General features: G+C 35.8%; 1 protein-coding gene across 2 annotated transcripts in view; it reads right to left on the bottom strand.

Moving 5' to 3' along the window:
• The window catches only part of SH3BGRL (SH3 domain binding glutamate rich protein like), a 93,585-nt gene that overhangs the window by 6,586 nt on the left and 70,694 nt on the right, over positions 1 to 16,305 (bottom strand). Inside the window, exons 2-4 of one of the 2 annotated variants that reach the window (XM_045879912.3) lie at positions 11,967 to 12,152; positions 6,941 to 7,021; positions 3,843 to 4,154 (exon numbers count right to left, since the gene is read on the bottom strand). In XM_045879912.3, coding sequence (XP_045735868.1) covers positions 4,125 to 4,154; positions 6,941 to 7,021; positions 11,967 to 12,152 — 297 coding nt within the window. In that variant the 3' untranslated portion in view covers positions 3,843 to 4,124. Of the gene's footprint in view, positions 1 to 3,842; positions 4,155 to 6,940; positions 7,022 to 11,966; positions 12,153 to 16,305 lie in introns of those variants that run through there. The other variant, XM_045879904.3, reaches the window with a different exon arrangement.

Genomic DNA, 16,305 nt, shown 5'->3' with positions numbered 1-16,305 from the left:
GAATCACAGATCTGTACCTCTGAAACAAATGATATATTATATGTTAAAAAAAAGAGAAGAAGAAGAAGATAGCAGGAAGGGAAGAATGAAGGGGGGCGAAATATGAGGGGGAGATGAGCCAGGAGAGACGATGGACTCTGAAAAACAAACTGAGGCTTCTAGAGGGGAGGCAGGTGGGAGGATGGGTTAGCCTGGTGATGGGTATTAAAGAGGGCACGTTCTGCATGGAGCACTGGGTGTTGTATGTGAATAATGAATCATGGAACACTGCATCAAAAACTAATGATGTAATGTATGGTGATATAACATAATAATAAAAACATTAAAAAAATTGTAATAAAATAAAAAATGACTTAAAGAAAAAAAGAAGAAAATTCTGATATTATAACCAATCCCTGTGAAAAATAAACCATCAGTGCTTTCTCACTATATAAGGCTGCTTTATAACTATAGACCCCTGAGCCTCATTCTATGCTTCAGTTTGAGCGCTCCCAGTTTGCAAACCGTCTTTTTGGTGTATGCACAATAAACTTTGACTGATTAAAAAAAAAAAAAAAAGAATATTCAAAAACAAGCAAACAAAATGGCTCCCAGAGAAGACTGTTTAAAAATTCTTAATAGAAAAACTATAGGGGCGCCTGGGTGGCTCAGTCGTTAGGCGTCTGCCTTCGGCTCAGGTCATGATCCCAGGGTCCTGGGATCGAGCCCCGCATCGGGCTCCCTGTTTCACGGGAAGCCTGCTTCTCCCTCTCCCACTCCCGCTGCTTGTGTTCCCTCTCTCTGTATCTCTCTCTCTGTCAAATAAATAAAATCTTTAAAAAAAAAAAAAAGAAAAAAAGAAAAGCTATAAAGTGTACCTGGGTGGCTCAGTCAGTTAAGGTCCCGTGATTGAGCCCTGCATCAGGTTCCTTGCTCAGTGGGGAATCTGCTTCTCTCTCTCACTCTCCCTCTGGGTTTATGCCCTCTCTCTCTCTCTCTAGCTCTCACGCTCTCTCAAATAAATAAATAAAATCTTAAAAAAAGAAAAAACTATAAAGTAGAAACTTATATTTAGAAGCAGATACAATAAAAGGCTGACTAATCATTACTGTTTGAAAGAATTCCATAAAAGCAAGTGATTTACAAGTATATTTCATATTTTATTTAAAAGTAAATGATTTCCTTTCTGTGTGATTTTTCACCAAAATTGAGTGTTCAAAAATATTGTCACCTAAAGTTAATTGTTTTGTTTAATTAAATTTGAAATTACTTGGAAAATGTACTATTTGTTAAAATATCATTGCTTTTAAATTTTACAACATTAGGCAGGAAAAGAGATCAAGGTGTTTTTCTTCTCCTCTGGGCAATGAGTATCTCTAGCATAGGAACTCTGACCTATTGATGTGCTCTGGCACCTACCAAACATAGTATTTGACATAAAATACACTTCAAGGAAAGTTTGTGGAACTAAAGATGGGTGGTAAAAGTGACTTTGGTGAAAGAAATTTCAGCGTTAGATTGTAGAATTCATGTATATTAGACAATATCATTCTAAACATGTGTCATAAGTTGAATACTTGATAGTCTCAGGACGTGTGTGAACAGTTGAATACTCCAAAATGAGCCTCTGATACTATGCCCCAAAAAAGGGGGAAAAGCAAAAAAAAAAAAAAAAAAAAAGATGTTAGATTTTTACAAGACAAAAAGGGTAGAAATGAAAGAAAGAAGGTCACTGAAATTCATTTTTAATACATTTTTAATAAAACAGATGTAAAATACTATTGACTTACCTTCTAAAAACCTTCAGAAAAGAAAAAAAAAAAAGACCCTAAGCTCTTTTAAAACTTGAAACTTAGTGTTTGACTGTCAAAATGAATATATCTTAGACCCACATTAGACATTTTCTTTCATTTTATGAAACAAGATTCCAAGAATTTCCTCACACAGAGAATGAATTTTACACTAAGACTCCTCAAAGGTCTAGCACATATAGTTGGGGAAGTAGTTATATAAAAATGTGAATATGCCCTAATGTGAAGTCCTTTTTCTTATGCACATCTAATGCCTCTGAGTAACTAGTATTTTGGAGACAGCCTAATTCCCTAAAGTCACATCCTATCAATCTTTGCTGTAATTAGTCATAAACCTTTAGTTCTCAGTTATCCCTTTTACTAGAAGAAATTATTAGCACAGACATCCAAAACAAAAAGGCAATTCAAAATTCTTTATGATTTATCTTTATAATACATATTTAAAGTAAATTATTTACTTTTCTAATTACATTTTATCCATCAAATATGTAAATTGTGCTAAAATATTTGTCACTACACAGATGTAAGTAGCCAATATTTATAGTTCATGGATTATCTAACCAACCAGAGAGATTTGGAAACATGCATATGAGGTATCCTCCCCCTCTATTCCTAATATAAACATCATTCTATAAATACACTGATTTTGAGTCAGATAATCCTGGGTTCAAATTCCAGCTCTGCTACTCAATTATTATGTAACCTTGGAAAAATTACTTAAAATATCTGAGCATCAGTTTCCTCCTCTGTAAAATGCCATTGAGGACACCTAGCTCATAAAGATGGTATAAGGATAAAATGAGATGTATGTGAAGTGTCTAGCTCAGTGCTTGGCTCATTGCAGGCATCCATCTTCCTTTCCTGCTTTTCTCCTCTCCACTGTTTGCCTAATACCTAGGACCAACACCACAGCTAAGTGATATTAATATAAAATTTCTGTTGGAGATGTAGTAAAATAGGATGGGCTTAGTGGAAATAAGAATGCTTCAAATCTCACAGCAGAGGCAGATTTCATTGCTCCTCCCTAAAGCAGGGTGGTTCAACCAAAACATATGAGGACATTTCTCTAACCAGCATTCTCTACTCCCTCAACATACTAGTGAATACGGATTAATGATTTTTCTCTCAACATGAACATCACCAGATTTTTACTTTTTAGTATAAATACATTATTTTCTTTCATATCTGAAAATTGTCACCTCCACTATAAAGAAATGCTAGTGCTAAGGAATGACCTTTTGTATTAATAAGAGAGTAATTAGTAAATAAAAATATGCCCTATTTTCAATTCATCCAATATACAAAATAATATAAAAATTGTCTTCCACAGAAGGATTCCTTGTTTTATGGAAATATTTGTTATAAGGTACTTTTAAATATCAAGTTCTCCACTGTACTGGTTTCGAATAATTTTTAAATGTAAAGAGAATGTATGCTAATTATTTGGAAAGTGAAGAAAGGAGAAAAATATTCACGTTTAGCTATGGTTAAGCTCAGTCTCCTAACATAATTAGAATATTAATTATACAGTAAAAACAACCATGTACCTCATTATAATGTATCTTTATACCAACTCATTTTTTATTTTTTGAAAATTTCTTTAAAAAATGTATTCATTTATTTGACAGAGAGAGAGAGAGCGCACAAGTAGGGAGAGCTGCAGGCAGACGGAGAGGGGGAAGCAGGCTCTCCGCTGAGCAAGGAGCCTGATGTGGGGCTCAATCCCAGGACCCTGGGATCATGACCTGAGCTGGAGGCAGATGCTTAACCGAATGAGCAACCCAGGCACCCTTACAAACTCATTTTTGAATGAAAGCACTAGTTCATTCAGTGAATAAACCATTTTTTTTTGACCCTATGGACGTTTAACTTGTTTTCAAAGTTTCAAGATTATATAACACACTGAAACATACTTTTATCCATAAAGTTCATTCAGTATTGAATTATTTTAGTTGACCATACTGTTAGACATTTAACTTGCTTCTAAAGTTTTAGGATTGCAAATAATATTTTGATATATGTTTTTATCCATAAAGCTTTTTCCATGCATAGAATTGTTTCATTAGACTACAATACCCAATGTAAAATTACTGGGTGAAGGTCCTTGATACCTATTTGCCATTTCGGTTTTCAAAAGGGAACACTAACTCATACTACCACCAGTACTATGTGAGAGCATCTATTTCGATGCATCCTTCTTAGCATTGAGTATTATTATCTTGTTTTATCTTTGCTAATTTCACAGATGAAAATTGAATCTCATTTTATCACATGTCCTTATTTTCAGTGCATTTTTCCAATGTGGGTTAACTAGTTGCATTTCTTATTTTGTATTCACCAGTTCTTCCTGGAAAGCTTATTGTCCTGTTAAAGGGGAAAAAAAAAAAAAAAAAAAAACCCTCTGAAAGCTTAGCTGAAGAATAGAAAAATCATTCTGTTATCAAATTTATCACTTTTCATCTTGGAAAAAACCTATTAAGTACTAACATTCAAAATCTCCTTATCACCAAATAAAAGGCACAGCATAGGGAATATAGTCAGTGATATTGTAATAGTGTTGCATGGTGACAGATGATAGCTACACTTGTGAGCTTAACATAACTTATAGAGAAGTTGAATCACTATATTGTATACCTGAAACTAATGTAACATTGCGTGTCAACTATGCTCAAGTAAAATAAATGAGACAAAACAATATGAAACCTCCCTATCACCAATCTACCCTTCAACTCCACTGTCAATTCCAAATCTCTTATTATCCCAGTCTATCCACTCTCTCTTTGATAACATCTATTGTTCTTTTACTTTATTCCTACTCCTAGGCTTAAACAAGGACGGGAAAAAAAAACAAAACAAAAAAAACCCACTATAACCAGTCTGACTGGCTCCACTATGAACTCATCAACTCTAACTTTAGCTGGACCTTCTATTTTGCCCATACTTCCATTCTCATTCTTAACCTACTGTTTAGCATATTTTCAACAACTGAATCCATTCAATTTCCTCAAAGTTCTAATATCTTAAATTTCCCATCACTCCTAGCATATGACCTTACACTAAAGATATGGCATTTTCAAATGTGACCTTCTCTAACCTCCCCACATATTAAAATTTCTGTTTTTATCCTTCACTCCTCATTCTCTCCAGTCTCAGAAAAACCTGCATGTCTTCTTCTTTCCAAGACTAATTCCTCCCTTCAATCACTCACTTTTTTTTCCTCCATGGCATTTGTTTTATTTCACAGTCACACAGGTTAGGAGCCCTAGAGAAGCTTCACTTCTTCCCAGTTCTTTACGTCCACAAACATCTCATAAGTTGCTATGTCTTATCATACATGAGTTTTCTAGATCTCCTAAATTCATCTTTTCCTTTCCATGGTTGCTGTCCCACTTTAGGCCCTCTCCATTACTTTTCTGGACTCTTAAGTTACCCTCTAATGGGTTGGCTTATCTCTAATATCTCATTTCTCCAGGGTTTTACAATCCATACTACTGCCAATTTTCTTAAGACATAGATCAAACCACATCTTAAAAATGCAGAGATAATCTTATAATTATATTCCCCCATTTCCTATCGTGGCTTTTGGATACCTAGAGGATAAAGCTGAAAGTACCTAACACAGCATTCATAATTTAGTCCAAACTTACCTAGCCAATCTCACATCCTCTATTTAATATACCCTATTCTGGAGACATGCTGCACTACATTCTGCTCTCTGAACATACCATCATGTGAAGCTACATCCCAATGCAGTGGTTTCTGTTGCTGCCTCTGTGAAAGACATCTTAGTGTCATTTCAGTATTTTTGAATCCCTAACAGCTCAAATGTCATTTCCTCTGTGAAACTTTTCCCAAATTCCTTAGTAATAATTTATTATTATTTCCTTTGGACACCTACAGCACTTTATTCAGGACATACAGAATTTACCATAATATGTGTTGGATTATAATTATTTGTAGACATATTTGAGGTAGAATTATTGTATACTTTTTCTTCACTAGGTTAAAAACACTTTGAAGGTAGTGACTATGCTTCATTCTCTGTATTTGTCCCACCATTAATGTCAAGTTAGTGCTTGACAATCAATACTTGCTGAATGAATAAGTGAATGAATAACTCCTAATTTTAACTGAAGGAGAGGGAGTAATCAGTCACAGAAAATAGATTATCCTTCCTTTCATACTTCCTCTTATATGCACTGAAATCAATGACTTAACTTGGGTTTTCCTAACTTGATTAAACAAAAATGTTTTACCTAACATATCTTATAACTTAAATTATACAAAGCCTAAAATAAGACATTTTATCCATGGGAAAAGAAATTCCAGCAAGGAAGCAGAATTACACAGTGACTCAGAAAACAATGCTAATAAATGTTCTCTGCTGAAAACATGAGCAATAACAGACTCTCAAAATTGGAAAAGGAGCTGGAGTTCAAAGAATCTTTTTAACATAAAATTAGTTGCTAAGAGCAAAAGATAAAATGATAGAACAGGGATATACATTCTGATAAGCCAGCTTGTGTAGAAAAGATCTATGGTAAAAGGCAAAGATATATTTAATGCCCACAGCTTTGAGATATTTCATTAAATAGGCAATTTAATTTTTGATTCTTTTCTTTATATGGTCTCCCCTGGAAACACTTCCACTTGAAAAATTAATTTGTTATTGGCAGGGAGAAAGCCCCAAATTTAGCCAGCAATTTAGTGACCAATTTTGAAACTCAAATGCTTTTAGTTAAAGCATTTGCTTTCACACAAGGACAATAGACGCTGCCAAGAAGATTACTATGAACTAAGATGAGTTCTGTTGATGTAAAACCATGCATGACAGCTGAAATAATGGAGTCTTTAAAATTGGTAATCACTTATTTATGAATGGGTCAATGAGAAATTTGCTGCTTTGGGTAACTTGATGGGAAAGTCACTCCACCTACCTCCTACTCACATACTTTATGTATTTGATTATGCACATCTGTCTGCCCTACCTGGGATTAATGCATGCAGAGAAGGAGGATTTCCTTTCAGCTATATTACACTGCCTCTAGCTTAACCTGAATACTTAATAAATGTAGAAATCTCACTGACTAAAAAAACCCAGCGCAATAAAATGGCTTGTAAAGCAGGAAAAAAAAAAAAAAGAACCATACCTTTGAACCAGGTGGGGCTGTCAAGCCTAAAAAGGCATAAACTGCATTATTCTCTCTGGCTTCAAAGAAGGCATCATAGTCCTTAATGAAAAGAAGGCAAGAAGAATTAGCAATATGCAAACAGCAAAGGAAATAAAAGAGTACATTTATTCAAAATGAACTCATTGGTCAACTTTTTTGGGGTTATACAGGCTATCTAACTTCCAAAATGCTAGAAATTTGGAAAGAGTAGTAAAGAGGCAAGACATATTAGATCCCATTTAATGCGGGTAAGAATATATGCTGTTCTGTGAGGCAGAAACTGCAAAATGACTTATTCCATATCACATAGCATTTAAATCTGTCTGAGGCCAAGTAGCTTTCTCCACAGCCCAAAGCAGCCAACTATTTGCCAATAAGAGGTTGGTTATTTTTGGTAGGAGGTTGTTGTTCCTGTTTCCCATTATTTCTCTTTCATTATTGATTAAGGTAGAGATAGTCTCAGAACCTACAGTACACCAGATATTAGCTAGGCCATGAGAGTAATAAATCTGTACTGTTTTTGGAGGAAGGGAATGAGATTTTCATGAAATATGACCAGAAGAACAAACAAACCACTAAGATGTTTCAATTCAGGGATCCAAGAAAAACCTCACACGACTAAATTTGGTTAGGCTTCCCACTGTCATCCTCTTAAGTCACCAAGCATACTTTAGAAGTAACAAATAGAATTGCTTAAATTTAACTATGACATATAATCAATAGCAAATCTACTTAGAAAACACAGCCATTCGCCTGGGTGCTCAGTTGGTTAAGCATCTGCCTTCAGCTCAGGTCATGATCCCAGGGTCCTGGGATCGAGCCCCATGTTGGGCTCCTAGCTCGGTGGGGAGCCTGCTTCTCCCTCTCCCTCTGCCTGCTGCTCTGCCTACTTGTGCTCTCTATCTCTCTGTCAAATAAATAAATAAAATCTAAAAAAAAAGAAAAGAAAAGAAAAGAAAACATAGCCATTGCCTATACTTTGTTTAATTTAAAACACACAGAAACAAGTTTGGCATTTTGGCTGATTTACTGGAGGTGAAAAGCACTCATAATTTGCTGGTTTCTCTAGAGATCGTCTCACCAATAGATTTTTATCAATTATAGGGTTAAGTCCTGGCACTTGGAGGATCTAGAAATATAAAGTTTAGGTATATGTATGATTTCTGGTACTTGGAGGATTTCTCAAGCCATTGATGACCCTAAATTGGAACCTCACCCCAAGAAACATCAGTTTCTCTTTTATTTAGGGATTCTTTTAGCACAATCAGAATTGTTTGGCACCACTTGAATCTCCCCAAGGATTGACTCAAAGCATCTTAGTGTGTTCCCTACATGTTGGCAAAGGAATAAACCCTAGATTGCAGGCATTTATGATCAGCCTTCTATGAGCTTATTCCAAAAACTAATCGGATCTTGATAACAATTTCATACCGAGACACATGAGACCTATAAACTACTCAAAGTAAACAAACAATATACATCATTTATACACTCAACCACTTGGAAGTAATCTCAAAATGCTAGTTGAAAGAGTTCAACAGTCACAGAAGAGGTATTTCTTACCTCTTGTTCAAAGTAACAAAAATAACTCTTTAAATTCATGTGAAAGAAAGCAGGTTTCAACTACATTGAAATCTGATCATAAAATGCTACTCTACTGATCATAAAATGTAACTCTAGTTGTCTATTTCAAATGTTTTGGGATCAAAGTATATTATCACTTTTTGGCCCTGGGCTTAGAAAATACAAACAGGTTTGTAACTCTGAGACAAAAGAACATCATCAGTTTCTTAATTAAGCCAGATTAATTAATTTAATCAGCAAATATGTATTGAGCACCTACTACATACCAATCTTTTTTGGTGCTAAGAATACAAGAGTAGGGGCGCCTGGGTGGCTCAGTTGGTTAAGCGACTGCCTTCGGCTCAGGTCATGATCCTGGAGTCCCGGGATCGAGTCCCGCATCGGACTCCCTGCTCAACAGGGAGTCTGCTTCTCCCTCTGATCCTCCCCCCTCTCATGCTCTCTCTCTGTCTCATTCTCTCTCTCAAATAAATAAATAAAATCTTTAAAGAAAAAGAATACAAGTGTAAACAAAACATTAAAATCTTCATATCTATACATGGCTCAATCCTAGGGAATGCAAATTTAAAATATTTACAAAGAGTAAACAAAATAGGTTGTGACATAGTCTGCTTCTTCTATAGGAATTCACTTGAGGAAAAAATAAAGATATTTTGTTTACACCTCTGGGATTCCAATAACATCAATCCAGAATGTATTCTACCATATATTGGTATCATATTAATTATTAATTCATGAAAATGCTCTAGTTCTTCATATATATAGCATAAGCTCTTTCGGAACCAAGATTATCCTTATAAATGTTGTATCTACTGTAACAGAGCCTCATCTATGTAGTGGTCACATTCCAGTCTAGAAATAAGGACCTAAGTCATAATTCAGTGGTTCTCAACAGGATGTAATTCCCCACCCTATCCCCTGGGACATCTGGCAAAGTCTGGAGATATTTTTGGTTTTTCACAATTGGGAGGGTGCTACTGGCGCTCACAGACAGAAGCCAGGGATGCTGCTAAATATCCTACAATGCACAGGGCAGCCCCCAACAACAAAGAATTGTCCAACCCAATATGTCAGTTGTGCCAAGATTGAGAAACTTTGAGATATTTTAAACAAGAGAATTTAATATGAAGAATTTATTTACAAAGGAATTGATGAAAGGCAAACAGGAAATGGCAAGGCAACCCAAAGATTAGCAACAGCAAGGAGCTGCTACCACAGCTATAGGGCTAAAGGAAAAAGTGCAGAAGATGATATCACAGAACCCAGGAGCTGGGATACTTGGTACCACAAAAGAGAGACAGCCACTGTCATGGACACCTCCAGAAGCAGGAAGGAGGAGAATACCTTGGCTTTTCCTCTCCTCTATCCTCCACTCTTCCAACCAGTTCTATTATTGGTCAAACCTAATAGGTAGCCAGTAGGCAATAGAGACTGGGAAATGTAATTTACTGAGGTCAGCCCCAACCCCTGCCAAAATACAGAATGTAGGAAGAAAAGAATATGATGGGATCTTTGTATAAATAGGAAAATGAAATATGTGGTGGTTTAATAGAAAAAGTAAGAGCTTTAGAATAAAACAGATTTAGCAAGTCAGTTAACCTTTTTCTAGGCCTCAATTTCTTCATCCATAATACAGGAATAACAATACTTACCTCATGGGATTAGTATGAGAACTAACTAATATAATACACATAAAACATGTAGTACAATAATTGACATATCACATGTTTTCTATGAATGTTTACTATATACCCTTCTCCCTAAGAGTCTGTATAGGAACAAATCTTAATTTTTATTGTTATTAAACTCCTAACTTAGTGCTTGGTACACAGCAGGTATTCAATAAAAATTGGATTCTTTTTCCATTAACAAATATTTGTTTAGTTAATTCTCACCTCCTGCCCCTTCCTTTCCAGGTCCCTATTTCTCAGTGAGACCTGATTTCTAGAACTTCTTCCATTCCCTTACAGTGTGTCTTCTGAAGGAGAAATAAACCAGGTCAATGGGGTTTCTGAAATGTTACCCTTATAACCTAAAATGTGTTTGTTTTTAAAGCCAAATGAATCAAAATTTCTGCTTCAAAAGAAAGTTAAGACAATATATGTTGGCTTATATTGGGCTGGATGGCCTCTGAGGCTTCTTCCAGCTCCTGGGATACAGAATTTGCAGAAATTTCAATTACAGAGGCATTGAGGTTTCATCATCTAAATGAATAGCCTAACTGTCTTTTCCTTATCTGCAGAGTACGTCATTACACATTGGTCCTGTTAGCAACAACAGATGAAATCTTCAGGACCCTCCTCAGAACTGAAAAATTCAGTTCACAGAGAAAATACTTTGTGCCAATAAAATTCTCAATTTTTCCATGCTCCCTCCCCTAAATTTTCAGAATTGGCACACAAAAAAAGATTTCCACCAAAACGTGTCCTCTTACTTCCATATAAACCTATGAACTAGAAGATTTGGATTGCTGGCTCTAATATATTTGTTCCTCAGTCATGCTAATTCTGAGGACATAGCAGTGCAAACAGTTCTTTACTGGAAATTCATATAACCCTCACATATGCTTTCTGTATTGTCTCAGCACGTAGATATGGATTCATAATCACACTCTAATAGTTTCATGTGTCTGTGATTCTTTCCACACCTCATTCCCAACCAGCTCCTTAAGAGAAAAAAACTTTTATTTATACTTGTACTTGCCATGGTATCTAGAAAGGCCATAGGCTGCAAATGTTAAATATACAGTGACAGAAGATTAAAGGAAACTACCCTATGGTTTAAATAAAGACTAAAGATGGCATATTTGAAAGCACCGGTCACAAAGCAAAAGCCCATTTTTGTTTCCCTTGTTGCTTACACGAGTTCAATTAGCTAACTTAACATTTTCTAAAAATTCATTAATAATGCCAAAATAAATGTATTACTGGTTTCAAGTAGGAAATAAGATATTACTCTTTTTAACTATTTTTAATACAAATAAGCAGTTGACCTCTCAGAAGCTTCTTCATGGACATAGCAAAAACATCACAATTGCTCTAGATAGAATTAAGATGAAGAAATGGAAAGGCAGGGTGCCTGGCTGGCTTAGTTGATAAAGGATGCAACTCTTGATCTTGGGGTTGTGAATTCGATTCACAGACTGGGTGTAGACATTACTTAAAAATAAAATCATAAAAAAAAAAAAAAGAAATGGAAAGGTAGCTATCTGTTCAAGGTCTGTATTTATGCATTTACAGGAAGTTTGGCGGGGGAATGACTCATCCATTTGCTTTCTAGTAGAAATATCCCAGCTGCCTAGGATGGATGAAGAGATGAATAGGAGAAATGACTGTATGCAAATTTGGGGGTGGGGTGAAAGGGATAGGATGGATTTGAGGTGATCCATTTGATAAAACAAGAGTTTAAATTGGTTTCTTACCCCACGATACTGGCTTTCATTGAAAATCTGAGGTGGCAGCGGGTATCCTGTGGCTGGTCGATTGTTTTCAGGTACATTTTCTCTCATCCACTTCCGATTCTCTTCATTGGCTGCAATGTCTTTTTCTTCAAATCCTATTTTGTTAGCTTCTAAAAAACCAAGCACGTCTTGCTGTTTCTTCTTAATCTAGAACCCAAAGGACAAAGAAACTATGTTGTTGAACAAACAGATTTTGTTGTTTTTATTTTTCAAATGAAACTAAAGTCAGTGTTTGTGAACTAGCAGAAATGAATTCAGACAGGGATCAAGAGTTGTGGTTTCACAGAAGATATGTAGTTTTTCCACTTTATTATTTTGCTGTTAATGATGTCTCATAAGTAGATTGAATAGCTCTCAGTCTACAGATCCTTTTATCAACCTGACTACTTTTTTCTTTTTCCTTGAAAACTCCATATCTAATGATATAGAAGTAAGGCTAGCTAATGCATATCAATAACCTAAAAGACAGTTAAATCAAAACTGAGTAGTGGGAAGCTGTGTTTTCTGATGATCTATATGCCTCTCTTAGTTTCAGCCCTTGTAGAAAATCTTTCCAAATGATTCAAGTCTGTAAGGTATTTTTATTTATTTTTTTGCCTTAAATTGTATCCTTCATTTTTTTTATTTTTACATTTTTTTAAATTTTATTTTATTATGTTAATCACCATACATTACATCATTAGTTTTTGATGTCGTGTTCCATGATTCATTGTTTGCGTATAACACCAGTGCTCCATGCAGTACATGCCCTCTTTAATACCCATCACCAGGCTAACCCATCCCCCCCCTCCCCTCTAGAACCCTCAGTTTTTTTTCTCAGAGTCCATAGTCTCTCAGAGTCCAGTCTCATAGTCCAATTGTCTCCCCCTCCAATTTCCCCCCCTTCATTTATCCCTTCCTGCTATCTTCTTCTTCTTCTTTTTTTTAACACATAATGTATTATTTGTTTCAGAGGTACAGGTCTGTGATTCAATTTAAAAACTTCATAATTATTATAGCTTCTAAGTGCTTTTAGATCTACCTCATAGCAGAATAATTCTTAAGAAACATACCTATCATTTCTTCCAGTCCTTTTTTTATTTAACTTATTTTACTCCCAGTGTATTTAACATACAGTGTTATATTAGTTTTAGATGTAAAATATAGTGATTCAACAGTTCCTCATAGCACCCAGTGCTCATCACAAGTTCACTCTTTAATCCCCATCACCTATTTCACCCATCCCCCCACCCACCTCCCATATGGTAACCATCAGTTCTCTCTCTATAGTCAAGAGTCTGTTTCTTAGTTTGTCTCTCTTCCTTTTTCATTTGCTCAATTGTTTTGTTTATTAAATTCCACATATGATTGAAATCATATGGTATTTGTCTTTCTCTGACATATTTTGCTTAACATAATACTTTCTAGCTTCATCCACGTCCTTGCAAATGGCAAGGATTTTGTTCTTTTTTAAAGCTGAATAATTTTCAATTTCGTATATATATCATATCTTATTTATCCTTTTATCTATCAATGCACACTTGGGCTGCTTCCATAATTTGGCTATTGTATGAAATGCTGCAATAAACATGGGGGGGTGCGTGTATCCCTTTGAATTAGTGTTTTTTTTTTTTATTTTTGGAGTAAATACTCAGTAGTGCAATTACTGGATCATAAGGTAGTTCTATTTATAAATTTTTGAGGAAACTCCATACTGTTTTCTGCAGTGGGTGCACAAATTTGCATTTCCACCAATATTACAAGAAGGTTTCCTTTTCTTCACATCCTTACCAACAGTCGTTTCTTGTGTTTTTCATTTTAGACAATCTGATAGGTGTGAGGTGATTTCTCAATGTGGTTTTAAATTGCATTTCTCGGGGTTTCTGGGTGACTCAGTCAGTTAAAACTCTGTCTTTAGCTTGGGTCATGATCTTGGGGTCCTGGGATCAAGCCCCTCATCTGGCTCCCTGCTCAGCAGGGAGCTGCTTCTCCTTCTCCCTCTACCCCTCTCCCCTACTTATGCACTCTTCTCTCTCTCTTTCTTTGTCGCTCGCTCTCTCAAATAAATAAATAATTTTAAAAAATAAAATAAATTTCATTTTTCTGATGATGAGTAATGTGGAGCATTTTCTCATGGGTCTGTTGGCCATCTATATACCTTTTATTTTCTTTTATTTCAAATTTTAATTTAATTCTAGTTAGTTAACATAGTGTAACGTTGCTTTCAGGAGTAGAATTTAGTGATTCAACACTTACATATAACACCCAGTGCTTATTATAACAAGTGCCATCCTTAATACCCATCACCCATTTAGCCCATCCCCCACCCACCTCCCTTCATCAACCATCAACAGTTCATTCTCTATCGTTTAGAGTCTCTTATGGTTTGCTTCCTTCTCTCTTTTTTCCCCCCTTCACACATATCATTGAAATCATAATTGTCTTTCTCTGACTGACTTATTTTGCTTAGCATGGTACAATCTAGATCAATCCACATCATTGCAAATGGCATGATCTCATTCCTTTTGATGGCTGAGTAAGATTCCATATATATACACACACACACATATACATATATATCACATCTTCCTTACCTATTCATCAGTTGATGGACACTAGGGCTTTTTCCATATTTCAGCTAATATTGATAATGCTGCTATAAACATCAGGGTGCATGTACCCCTTCAAATCTGTATTTTTGTATCCTTTGGGTAAACACCTAGTAGTGCAATTGCTGGATCATAGGGTACTTCTATTTTTAACTTTTTGAGGAACCTCCATAATATTTACAAAATAACTGCACCAGTTTGCATTCCACCAACAGTGAAAGAGGGTTCCCCTTCCTCTGCATCCTCACCAACAGCTGTTGTTTCCTGTATTATTTACTTTAGCCATTCTGACAGAAGCGAGGTGATATCTCATCATAGTTTTGATTTGTATTTCCCTGATGATGAGTGGTGTTGAGCATCATTTCATGTGTCTGTTAGCCATCTGGATGTTTTCATTGGAAAAATGACTATTCATGTCTTCTGCCCATTTTTAAAATAGATTACTTATTTTTTGGGTGTTGAGTTTGATAAGTTCTTTATAGATTTTGGATACTAACCCTTTATCAGATATGTCAATTGTAAATATCTTCTCCCATTTGGTAAGCTGCCTTTTAGTTTTTTTTTTTGTTTTTTTTTTAAGATTTTATTTATTTATTTGAGAGAGAATGAGAGAGAGCACATGAGAGGGGGGAGGGTCAGAGGGAGAAGCAGACTCCCTGCCGAGCAGGGAGCCTGATGCGGGACTCGATCCAGGGACTCTAGGATCATGACCTGAGCCGAAGGCAGTTGCTTAACCAACTGAGCCACCCAGGAGCCCTGCCTTTTAGTTTTGATTGTTTCCTTCATTGTGTAGAAGCTTTTTATCTTGATGAAGTCCCAAGAGTTCATTTTTGCTTTTGTTTCCCTTGCCTCCAGTGACATGTCTAGTAAGAAGTTGCTATGGCCAATGTCAAAGAAGATACTGCTTGTGTTCTCCTTTAGGATTTTGATGGTTTCCCATCTTTCATTTAGGTCTATCATTCTTTTTTTTTTTTTTTTTCCTTTCAAGATTCTGTTTAAATTCAAGTTAGTTTAGGGGCACCTGGGTGGTGCAGTTGGTTAAGATCTGACTCTTGGTTTCAGCTCAGGTCATGATCTCAGGGTCATGACATCAAGCCCTGCATCAGGCTCTGCACTCAGCACAAAGTCTGCTTAAGACTCTCCCTCTCCCTTTGTCCTTCCCTACTGTGCACTCTCTATCTCACTCTCTGTAAGATAAATAAATCTTTAAAAAAATGAATACAAGTTAGTTCACATATAGTGTAGTATTAGTTTGAGGCGTAGAATTTAATGATTGATCAGTTGCATATAATACCAAGTGCTCATTACATCAAGCACCCTCCTCAATGCCCATTACCCAATTACCCCATCGCCCCACCAACCTCCCCTCCAGCAACCCTCAGTTTGTTCCCTATATTTAACAGTCTCTTATGTTTTGCTTCCCTCTGTCTTTATCTTATTTTCTTTTCCTTCCTTTTCCCTATATTTATCTGTTTTGTTTCTTAAATTCCACATATGGGTGAAATCATATGGTATTTGTCTCTCTGACTGATTTATTTCACTTAGCATAATATGCTTTAGTTCCATCCATGTCATTGCAAATGGCAAGATTTCATTCTTTCTGATGGCTGAGTAATATTCCATTGTGTGTGTGTGTGTGTGTGTGTGTGTTTACCAGTTATTTATGCATTCATCAGTTGATGGACATCTGGGCATTTTCCATGTTTTGGCTA

The sequence above is a fragment of the Mirounga angustirostris genome, unplaced genomic scaffold, assembly GCF_029215605.1.
Source record: "Mirounga angustirostris isolate CCGP_5_RB_7025 unplaced genomic scaffold, mMirAng1.0.hap1 SCAF_11, whole genome shotgun sequence".
Classification (NCBI taxonomy): domain Eukaryota; kingdom Metazoa; phylum Chordata; class Mammalia; order Carnivora; family Phocidae; genus Mirounga; species Mirounga angustirostris.
Note: the sequence above shows the minus strand (reverse complement) of the source record. Positions and strands in the feature narration are given on the sequence as shown.